This window comes from Piliocolobus tephrosceles, chromosome 1 (genome assembly GCF_002776525.5).
Source record: "Piliocolobus tephrosceles isolate RC106 chromosome 1, ASM277652v3, whole genome shotgun sequence".
Classification (NCBI taxonomy): domain Eukaryota; kingdom Metazoa; phylum Chordata; class Mammalia; order Primates; family Cercopithecidae; genus Piliocolobus; species Piliocolobus tephrosceles.
In genome coordinates, this window is record NC_045434.1 from 95,137,440 (window position 1) to 95,147,965 (window position 10,526).

At 42.3% G+C, this 10,526-nt stretch overlaps 1 protein-coding gene across 5 annotated transcripts in view; it reads right to left on the bottom strand.

The window, feature by feature from the left end:
* The window catches only part of FCRL3 (Fc receptor like 3), a 22,798-nt gene extending 12,761 nt beyond the window's left edge, over positions 1 to 10,037 (bottom strand). Inside the window, exons 1-8 of one of the 5 annotated variants that reach the window (XM_023214126.1) lie at positions 9,796 to 10,036; positions 9,544 to 9,715; positions 8,822 to 8,842; positions 7,527 to 7,772; positions 6,800 to 7,063; positions 6,275 to 6,559; positions 5,176 to 5,463; positions 4,466 to 4,744 (exon numbers count right to left, since the gene is read on the bottom strand). In XM_023214126.1, coding sequence (XP_023069894.1) covers positions 4,466 to 4,744; positions 5,176 to 5,463; positions 6,275 to 6,559; positions 6,800 to 7,063; positions 7,527 to 7,772; positions 8,822 to 8,842; positions 9,544 to 9,625 — 1,465 coding nt within the window. In that variant the 5' untranslated portion in view covers positions 9,626 to 9,715; positions 9,796 to 10,036. Of the gene's footprint in view, positions 1 to 4,465; positions 4,745 to 5,175; positions 5,464 to 6,274; positions 6,560 to 6,799; positions 7,064 to 7,526; positions 7,773 to 8,821; positions 8,843 to 9,543 lie in introns of all 5 variants that reach the window. The other 4 variants (XM_023214125.1, XM_023214127.1, XM_023214129.1 and 1 more) reach the window with 4 other exon arrangements.
* Between the last annotated feature and the right edge of the window lie 489 nt (positions 10,038 to 10,526).

A 10,526-nucleotide genomic window follows, 5' to 3' on the forward strand; every position in this document is an offset into this window, starting at 1 on the left:
ATCTATCTATCTATCTATCTATCTATCTATCTATCTATCTATCTATCCATCTATCTATCATCATCATCTATCATCGTTTTATATGATTCCCCAATAGGATGGAGAATTATCTGTTTGTTCGTTGCTGTATTTATGGCTGTTGGAACTTTGCCTGGCATGTAAAATTTATGCTCAATAATTGGTGATTGAATGGAAAACTGAATTGAACCAAACTATCACAAAAATATCCAGATATAGCTCTAGCAACAATGATTTCCATTTTAATGAACAATTAAAGAAATGGCATAGTGGGAATAATAGAAAGCCCTTAATATGGAATGTAAACTGTAAGATTGCTGGTTCTGCAAAGTTGTTAGGAAAACTGGATGAACCAATCTATGTGTAGGGCTTTAGATATAAGGATCTTAAGTTCTGCTTTCCATTGGAGAGTGGCTAAAGGGAATGAGTGTGAATGTGGAAACTATTCACAGAATGGCAATGATTAAACTTGAAAACGAGCCATCTGCTGGCTGCAAGAAAGAAGGCACCAGCTGCCTCATCAGGATAGAGATGCCAAGTCCTGATATTGGAAGTGTAGAGTTCTTGCTAAATTGAAACCGATGGTTTGAATTTGTCCCATTCGTACAGCCTCTGCAATATGAAGTGACCTGGGCGGGATGCAGAGGGCTTCAGGGGTGAGTCTTTTATATGGTGCTTTGTGATCTCACTGTGCCTTTCACCCATATCTCTTGGTGTTCGTATTCTGGGAAGAGAGATTTCCAACCTCTTGCATCCCCTCTTCTAGGGCTCATGGGACCTCTGGTTCTGAATGCATATTCCCCTAAAATCAAAGAATTTGAAGACTGAAAAAGACCATGGTTATTGTCAACTTAAGTGGTCTCCAACATGGGCTGTAAGACACCTGATTGAAGTATAAGAAGAAAATATGACAATGTTTAAGAGTATTTCTTTTTGAGCTTGAAATTTAAAAAGATATTCAGCTTTACTAATATTCATGGTGGTGCTCCTGCTCAGGTAGATGTCACATTGTATACTGGGATATGATAGGGTTTCGTATGAAGGCAGGGCCACCCAGGCACAGAGAGTGGGAGAGCAGTGCCTTGGTTTGTTGGTTAATTCTCAACATATGGAACATAATGCCCTTTTAATTGGCTACTTAAGTGTTTTTACAGATGGTTTTAATTTAAATCATAAAATATATTTTTTAATTTAATTTCTTTCTTTCTTTCTTTCTTTTTTCTTTTTTTTTTTTTTTTGAGACAGGGTCTCACTCTGTTGCCCAGCCTGCAGTGCGGTAGTGCGATCATGACTCACCGAAGCCTTGACCTCCTGGGCTCAAGGGATCCTGCTGCTTCACCCAGCCTCCAGAGTAGCTGGGATTATAGGATTTTGCCACCACGCCTTGCTATTTTTTTTTGTATTTTTAGTAAAGACAGGGTTTCACCATGTTGCCCAGGCTTGTCTAAACTCTTGTGCTCAAGCAATCCTTCCTTGGCCTCCCAAAGTGCTGGGATTGCAAGCATGAGCCACTGTGCCTGGCCAAATCATAAAAACTTTACAATGCTTTGTGATGAGATTTGGAAGTAACCTCAAACCTTTTTGTATCACATGAAAGTTCATTTATTTTGTGGCAAAGTTCTAAAAAGAAGAATTAAATGTAAAGATAAGTTATGTGTTTTTCCGTAAAGAAAGATCAGTATTTAATTTTTGTTGTCTTTTTGGTGATCAGTGGCTACTGACAATGTTAATACTTAGCAAACACTTTAAAAACTGACCTTTAGCAGTACTCATATTGTTAATACTTTTCTAAACTCACGCTATAGAGATAATATTTTGGAAAATAGTTGTTTAAAAATATTTACGTTTCTATGTGGTCTTATTACCAGAAAAATGTAAGTAAGTCAACTTTAAAAATTTATATCTGCACCTTTAAAAATCCATGGAAACCGAACATGGCAACCAGTTTATAGCTCTTCCAAAGTTTAAACACATTCGACAGAAATCCAGCATGCAGTGGTTGGGCGTGGTGGCTCATGCCTATAATTCTAGCACTTTGGGAGGTTGAAGCGGGTAGGTTCCCTGAGCTCAGAAGTTTGAGACCAGCCTGGGCAACATGATGAAAACCCGTCTCTACTAAAAATACAAAAAAAATTGCAGGGCGTGGTGGCCTGCCTCAGGTACTAGAGAGGCTGAGGCAGGAGAATTGCTTGAACCTGAGAGGTGGAGGATGCAGTGAGCTGAGATAGTGCAACTGCACTCCATCCAGGGCAACAGAGTAAAACTCCATCTCAAAAAAAAAAAAAAAAAGGAAATTCAACATGCAGCACTTCTCACTTACTTTACAAGAACAACTAATGAACATCAACAAAAATATAAACTTATTAACCAAATTTCAATGAAAAGCCTTGCATAATTAAACTATGGGATTGAAAAATGAGTATAATGGAATTGAAAGAGCAGCAGTGATGATCTTCTTCCACTTGGATCTAGATGTATTGGTAAGATAAAGCTTTAAGCAGTAACAGACACTAAAACTAATAGGAATAAGGCCAAACTCAGAACCTAACCTCAAATAATTGTACCACCATAAGTAAACTAAGAATTTCAAAGTAAATGAAGTATATTCAATTATAATAATTTTAGCCAAGTATTCTAAATCAAAGATCTAAAAATATTGTTTTTCTTTTTTTCTTTCTTTCCTTTCTCTCCCCTTCCTTCCTTCCTTCCTTCCTTTCTTTCTTTCTTTCTTTCTTTCTTTCTTTCTTTCTTTCTTTCTTTCTTTCTTTCTTTCTTTCTTTCTTTCTTTCTCTCTCTCTTTCTTTCTCTCTCTCTCTTTCTTTCTCTCTTTCTTTCTTTCTTTTTTTCTTTGTTTCTTTCTTTTTCTTCTTTCTTTTCTTTCTTTTTTGACATGGTCTCACTCTGTCGCCCAGGTTGAAGTGCAGTGGGGCAATCTTGGCTTACTGCAGTCTCAACCTCTTGGGTTCAAGCCATCCTCCCACCTCACCCTCCCAAGTACCTGAGAGTACAGGCGCATGCCACCATGCCCAACTGAATTTTGTGGGTTTTTTTTGTAGAGACAGGGGTTTCTCCATGTTGCCCAGGCTGGTCTCAAACTCCTAAGCTCAAGTGATCTGCCCACCTCAGCCTCCCAAAGTGCTAGGATTATAGGCATGAGCCACTGCACCCTGCCCCTTATTTAATTTCTATTTCTCTGTTTGTTTTGCAATGTGCCCATTAAGTTAATACAGTAGTACATGTATGTAATTATTACACAAATATATTATTAATATACACATTTGTGGGGTGCGTGTTAAACAATTTTGATGGAGAGTGGTGTGATATCCAGAATTCTTGTACCCCCATGATTTGCTGACTCAATTAGTTTATAAGGGAGGAAAATAAGCACAAGACTAGTAAGAAGACTTATTCAAGGTTAAACAAATGATATTTTCTTGTTCAAAACTGGAGTCTCTGTTTCAGCACACTGTCTGGCATTCCCAGATTTTAATACTTCCTTAAATCATTACCCAAGTTTGGCCTATAGGAAGGATTATTATTAACCAAAATGTCATAAGTGTTCTAATAGTTTGGAATCATTGGAGAACAAGAGTCCATGGCAAAATCCTGAGAATGTATGGGTTTGGGTCACTGAGAATTATTGCCATATCTCTCTTATTTTGCCATCTTTTCCTAGGTCCCAGTGCCCTCTCCCATCCTCCAAATGCTGAGCACTTTGGGATAACCATGACTTGGACTGGAGGTTCTCTTCGAAATGATTGGGCACATTGCTAACGGTTCTTCAGGGCTGGACACGGAAAATACGAGATGCCCTGGTGCCTCTACTGAAGGAAAATTTTGTTAGGGGATACTGAGAACATCAGTTTAAACGAGATCCAATCAGAAGGCATTTGAAAAAAATGAGAAGGTTAGATTGGTCATTAGAATCCGGAGGTCATGAAAGAGGTCTGCTGCTGTGATCCTAGTGGCTGACAGAGAACCCACAGAAGTGGGTATCCATGAAGACAGACACTTTAATGATCCAGGGAGCCAAGTGGAAATTTAGATCGAGATAAGGGCAGAAAACTATGGCAAGGGATGATCCAGTCAATTTTTCCTGGGCAAGGGAATTCAGAATTTTCCTTTGTCAGTAATTGCTGACCCATCACATATTTGGTATTCTGGTAAGCCTTTGTGCCTCCACCAGAAAAAAAAAAAAAAAAAAAAAAAGGAAAATGGATGGTCGTTGATGACAATTATAGAGGAAAAAAAAAAAAAAAAAAAAAAGAAATGGTCTAAGTTACTAAATGTGTAGTCACAAGGAACAATCCCAGAACTCCCAGGTGGAGTCATAAAGAGTGGGAAGTCTATTGGGATATCAACCAGCAAATAGCCCAGTGGAGCTATTTCTGAGGAAGACATGATCTCTTGCATTGGCTGTTAACTGCTGTGGGTATATCTTGCTTACCTGTGACCCTGAGACTCACTCCATGACTGTGCTGGGCCCCCAGGCCATTGTCTGCATCACAGGAGTAGTTTCCAGAATGTTCTGCAGTCAGAGAGAGGTTGAAGGAGGCTCCTCCTCCAAAGGGGGCTGAGCTATTCCCCAGGGTGACATCCTCATGATAAAATCGGTACAGGATCGGGGGAGAGCCTCTCAGGGACTCACAGTGAAGCTCCAGCAGGTCCCCCACTAGAGCCTGGACCCTGGGGGCCCTGAAGGTGAGGATGGGGTGAGATACCGGAACTGAGGGAGACAAAAGGGCTGTCAGAGGATTCTGATGTTTGTGACAGATGCACAACCTCTCTCAAGGAGCCTAGCAATAGATATGTCCCTTGTCCCTTGATTGTTTCTGTTTCTCACTGATCACATTTTTCTCATCTAACAATCAGAAGCATTTCCCCAAAACAGTGAGAGTTAATCCTGGGTAGTTTTGTTTTCATCACCATTCGGTCTTCCCCACAAGAAGTAAGGTCCTTCAACTTATTTTGCCATCTTTCCATTTCTTAGATAGCTTTTAAATATCTCTCTCTCCCCCTCCCCATCCCTCTTTCCCTCCCTTCCTCCCTCCTTCCCTCCCTCCCTCCCAATGCCTCTTTTAGGAGATCCTAGTGGCTGACAGAGAACCTAAACCCTGGCCTGCAACTAGAGGCTATGTGAAAGGAATCGAAACTTACTTCTCACAGTGACTTGAATCCATGTGCTGAGGATGGGGCCGTGAACGTTGTCAGCTGCACAGTAGTATCTCCCTGAGTCACTCTCCTTCACCATGAGAACATGCAGCTCTGCCAATGGAGAACGCTGGGTCTTTCTACCCAGGCTTCTTACTCTTCCTTCTTTGTGCCAGGAGAACGTGACAGTCCCTGAACCCCGGGCTACTGAGCAAATAAGGACCATATTTTCTCCTTCAATCAGCTGCCCTCCGGTGGGCTGGATCTCTAGATTCACATTAGACACAGGGACTCCTGGAGGAACACAAGATGGCATGTGAAGGTCCTGATGGCAGGGACATCAAGGTCAAGGGGAAGGCTAGACCTGCCATGAATAGGCCAATAGCAGCAGGTGCAGGAGGCAGAAGCCCAAAGTAGGAAATAAGAAATTGTGTATACTATTATAAAGGAAGCAACATCCCTCTCACTCCCACAACAATTTCCATCCTTGGGAAATGTGGGCAACAAGTCCATAATCTCCATAAACCCAAAGTTTTCTGGTCACATTTTATATGTGTTTATCTCTAAGGAATCTTTGATGCCTCAATAAACCACAAAGTAAAAGAGAACACTGGAGATCCTCTATTTTGAAGATCCAAGTAGAATCCAAACTCTTTTCCTATTCTTCAAGACTTCTCCAGATTTACATCCATGTGCCATATCTTTCTCTGACTACTATCATTCATATTCATCTTCCCCTTTTCTGACTATTTTGTTGTGAGTTTAGGTCACCAAATGGAAGCACCACAGGGGCTTCTCAAAACTGCATGTGTTTAGCTGTGCTTCTAGTTGTCTCTTGATTCATGAGAGAACCGATCTTGTACATCTCTGTAACCCCAATAGGGTTAGACACTCAGTAACTGATCAATAATTACTATTACCTGACTCAAGTGGAAGAAAATGTTCTAGGGCTGTTAAACCAACGTTGAGCTTAAAGAGAGAAGATGACAAATAGCCGGACACTCCTCTCTGTTATGTCTACCATCCTAGGGGTGCTGAAGTTGTCACTGGTCTGCCTTCCTCTCCCCAGCTCTCACTCTGGAAGAGCAGCCCCTTGAACACTCACTCTGTACACGTATCTGAGATGTCAGGCTCCTTTTTTTGATGTTGCGAGTCACTGTCTCTGCCTCACACCAGTAAGACCCAGAGTCTTCAGTCCACATGGCAGGGATCTGGAGTTTGGGGGACCTGCTCCAGCCTGATCCGAGGGTCTGACTATTTCTGAAGAAGGAGAATTGCAGCTGAACTTTTGGCCTCTGTGGAGAGAGCTGGGTCTCACAGATCAGGGTCATGGGACTCCCCTCTATGGGCGTGGAAGAGCTGACTCTCAGCACAGGATGTAGAAACAGCTCTAATGAAAAGAAAAAAAAAAAACATAGTCCCCAGGGTGGTGAGGCTCAGAGTTTCTAGAGAGATGCACTTCTGTTCTCAGCACCAGTCATCAGGAGATAGAGAAGCATGCAGAAAGAACAATCTCCTTCCCATGGCTGAGCCATAGGAACCTCTTTATGAAATTCCCACTGATAAACACCTTCCCTTTATCCTCAGTTTCCCTACCAAACCCAATAATCCACAGGAATCTAGCCATTACCTTGAACTTGGATATTTAGGTATTTTGAAGTTCGTTTAATTGATACTATGGAAAGTATGCTATAATTAGCAGTACAATGATATTTGCTATTATCCCTGGAGACTGAATTCACTATGATGTAGTCTAAATTATAACTATTAGGAAGCTGTTTTCCATCTTTGTAGTAAACCTTTTCATGAGCGTTTTCATCTTCTTTCCCCTGACATCTCAGGGTGACATTATCTCCTTCAAAGACAGGATGTGAAGCCTGCAGGATCAGCGAGGCTGCAAAGAGCACAGGAGCACACTCATTTACACCCTGCTGCTTCTGCCTTCACTCCCATTTCCACCCATGAGGCAAGAGCCATAGTTCTATACACACCTGCAAATGGCCCCCACCCACATTGTCATGTGGCTCCAATACCTTATTCTTCCTTTCCCCAGGAGAGCGAACCAATTCCCAGAAAACTTTCTTGAGAAATCCTCACGTCTTTACACAAAAGAGGAATCCCAGACCTAAACTTCTTTGTGCCTGATGGTCCCTGGGTCACCAATACTTCTTTGGAGGGGGATAGATAGACAATCCAACATCATGCTGCTGCCCTATCTCTTTATTTTCCCCAGTGGGGTCAGCGCATCAAATATCCCCATGTCTGCTTACAACTCTGCCTGGGATCCCTGCATTAACCCAGCCCGCAGACATTCTGCCTAGTGGCTTGACTTTAGACACTCCCCTTCCATTCCTCACCATATGAAAATTCCACATGCACAGCATCACTGAGGGAGGATTCTCGGGTCTTGCATTGATAATTTCCAGACTCCGTAATTTGGATCGCGTTATATTTCATTTTCAACAACTTCTCATTGCGATACCAAAATGTGTCTCTGTAGGCTGGGGAATGTGATATTCCCCTGCATGTGAGAGTCACTTTTTCTCCTTTGAAGACTGTGGACCATGGAGGATCAAGGAGAAGTACAGCTTTTGGAGCTACCCCTAAAAAGGAAATAGGAAGATAAAGGCAGGGGAAGGTCAATGGGAGGTGGGCACAGCACAGGGGGAGCCCAACCTACAGTCAGGAGTTTTCCTGGACTAATTACCAGTCAGGACCAGGGTGGAAAATGGAGCAGAAATAACCTGGGGAAATGCCTGGGAAAGAATCTGTTCTTCCTCACCCATTTCCTGGAGGTGAGCAGATGGGTATTACAGGGGAGAGGTCTCGGGTTCCTGGCATTGCCTCCAAAAAGCTCAGGAGATGTGATTTGCCATTGGGCAAACACTGTGAAGGCCTCAGAATGTGACTGATTCTGAAATTCTCTTGTCCTATGCATTTCTGTCCAGATAAAGGTGAACTTGGGATATATACCTCAGAAGTAGTTTCCAGAATCCAGAAAATTACTTCCTACTTGTTAACACTTAATGAATAAGATTTTCTCACTTCTATTACTTTTATATCTTTCTTAGTTTGAGAGTCTGTGGGGAAGGCAACTTTACTCTCCATCTAAGCTGGACACAGTAAACAATGGAGGGACATAAAGAATTTAAATTGAGGAGGATGGGTTGCTTGAGAAGTCAAACTTGTGTATGGAATTGCAACTGACTGACAGGCATGGAAGTGAGGTGTAGCAGTGGCATGGGCTCTTTTTGGAGATTTATAAGGATTCTGCTGTAGCATCTTCCTCCATGAATGGGAGCTATTTCTATGTCCTTTGATAGCAGCACTAGCTTGGACATTCAGAAGGAGATGTATTAGAGAATATGGAGATCAGAGATGAGATTCCTTCATCATCAGCCTCTTGCCTCGGCCCTTTGCTCTGCAAATGTTTCCTTCCTCTACTCTGAGGAATCCTGGTAATGTAGGGGAAAAAAGCCCTGGAGACTGAAAAAGTCGGAGGAGGCTCTGTTCACCCAATATAGTAGCAGATGTGACCCCAGAGCATCAGCACTGCTGATGGGATGCATCCCTGCAAGGGTTGGGGCAGGCTGTGTGGGCTGAGGGGACCCATATACAGAGACCAGAGGGGCAGAGAGAAGGAGAAACTTACCTGATTGTTCTCTTCTACGAGCTGTGAGGGAGCAGAAAATGACAATCAGACACTCTCTAAAACATTTTTTAACAACGTAACCACAACCGCTTCTTTTGTTTTTCCTTATCACTTCTTTGCTCCCTTTTTATATCACCCAGAGCCCCTAAGCAACAAACAAATGGCCGATAAATTATTTTACAAATGTGATGGCTTGTGTCCGAGGCCTGACCTCATCTCTGCTATTATTTACTTGGCCATGGCACACTTTATTCTCTCCCCGTCTTCTCTGAGTGCAGGGGCAGACAAAGACTTGCAGAAATGGTTTATGCTCCCTTTGTTCCTTGGGCTTCCTATTGTTCCTCTCACTTTTTCAATCTCTGATTAAATTTTGGCTTAAAACTTCTAGAAAAGAGTGATGTTTCTCAGTAGACCTTCCCTTACATGCCTAAGTTTTTAGAAGTAACTGTTTATCTGAAAAATTATTTAGTCTGAGGCTTAAGAGGGAGGGTGGGATATACAGTTGTGGTTTGGCAGAAGGAAAAATCCAAGTTTCCTATGAGGTGAGAAAAGCGGTGGATGAGAAACCAAGGGCAGGATATCTGACTTGCTCTGATGGTTGCATTTGGAGCCTCTTGGTTGTCCTGGGAACCCAGCCCTGCTCACTTCTCATCCCTGGCTATCTGTCTCTGAACCCCAAGCAGAAGCAGAGATAGAAGCTCTTTGAGTTTTTTCCTGGTCACCTTTAGGAACTGAGGCCCTGGTCCCATTGTAGTCCATCTGTTCACTCAGGATCAGCAGCAGCAGCCACAGAAGCATGGGCATCGGCCTGGCAGAGGGCAGGGAAAGTCTTTCTCACCAAAAGCTGGACTTATCTCCAGGAAGGAGGGCAGGAAGCTGCCCCTCAGATCAGACCTGCAAGAATTAGAAAAGGGAAGAAGAGCTTAGTATCATACCTTGCTTTGGGCTCTGAAAATGTGAACGTGGCTACCTTCCTAAATGCTGTTTGTATCTCAATCCTGGTAGTGATATATTTTTAGAAGTTGGGGCTCATCTTCCAACAAATGCAGTCTCTTAGGAGTAATGTCTCCAAGGCTGTGCCTGGGTTCTCTAGAAATGTGAAGTTGTGGATTTGCTAATATTCAAATAATTCTTTCTTTGTTTTTCACATGGAAAACCCCTTCACTAGCTTGTCTTCACACAGCCTTTGCTTCCGCATGCAGCTCCTAATGTAGGCAAGATTAATGAGCGTGGTGTGAGTCACACAGTCAAGACGTGTCAAGCATACGCCTTTTTGACTTTCACATAAGGTGTCATGAGGCTTCTGAACAGGAAAATAATACAAATTTACAGATTAGAGACTGCTCATAATCTCACCCAGATCTGCAAATTAGGAGATAGATCAGCAAGTGTACCACCGTTTTTAAAGCCAAAGCCCTTCTCAGAAAGGCCTTCCCTCACTTTGCAATCAAAGAGGTTCCACCCCATTATTTTGTTTCAAGTCCTTTGTGTTTTTTTTCACAGTTTTAATAACAATTTGCAATTATTTTCTCTATTTCCTTGTTTGCTTTTGCGTCTTCTTTCCCACTAACATTTAAGGACCCCTTTTCTTACCCATTATATCCCCTGCACCTCTAACTGTTCTTTCTTGAAAGCATGCCTTCAGTAAACATTGTTTGAGGGACTATTGTATAAAAACTCTGAACCAGTGTTTCTCAACCATTTT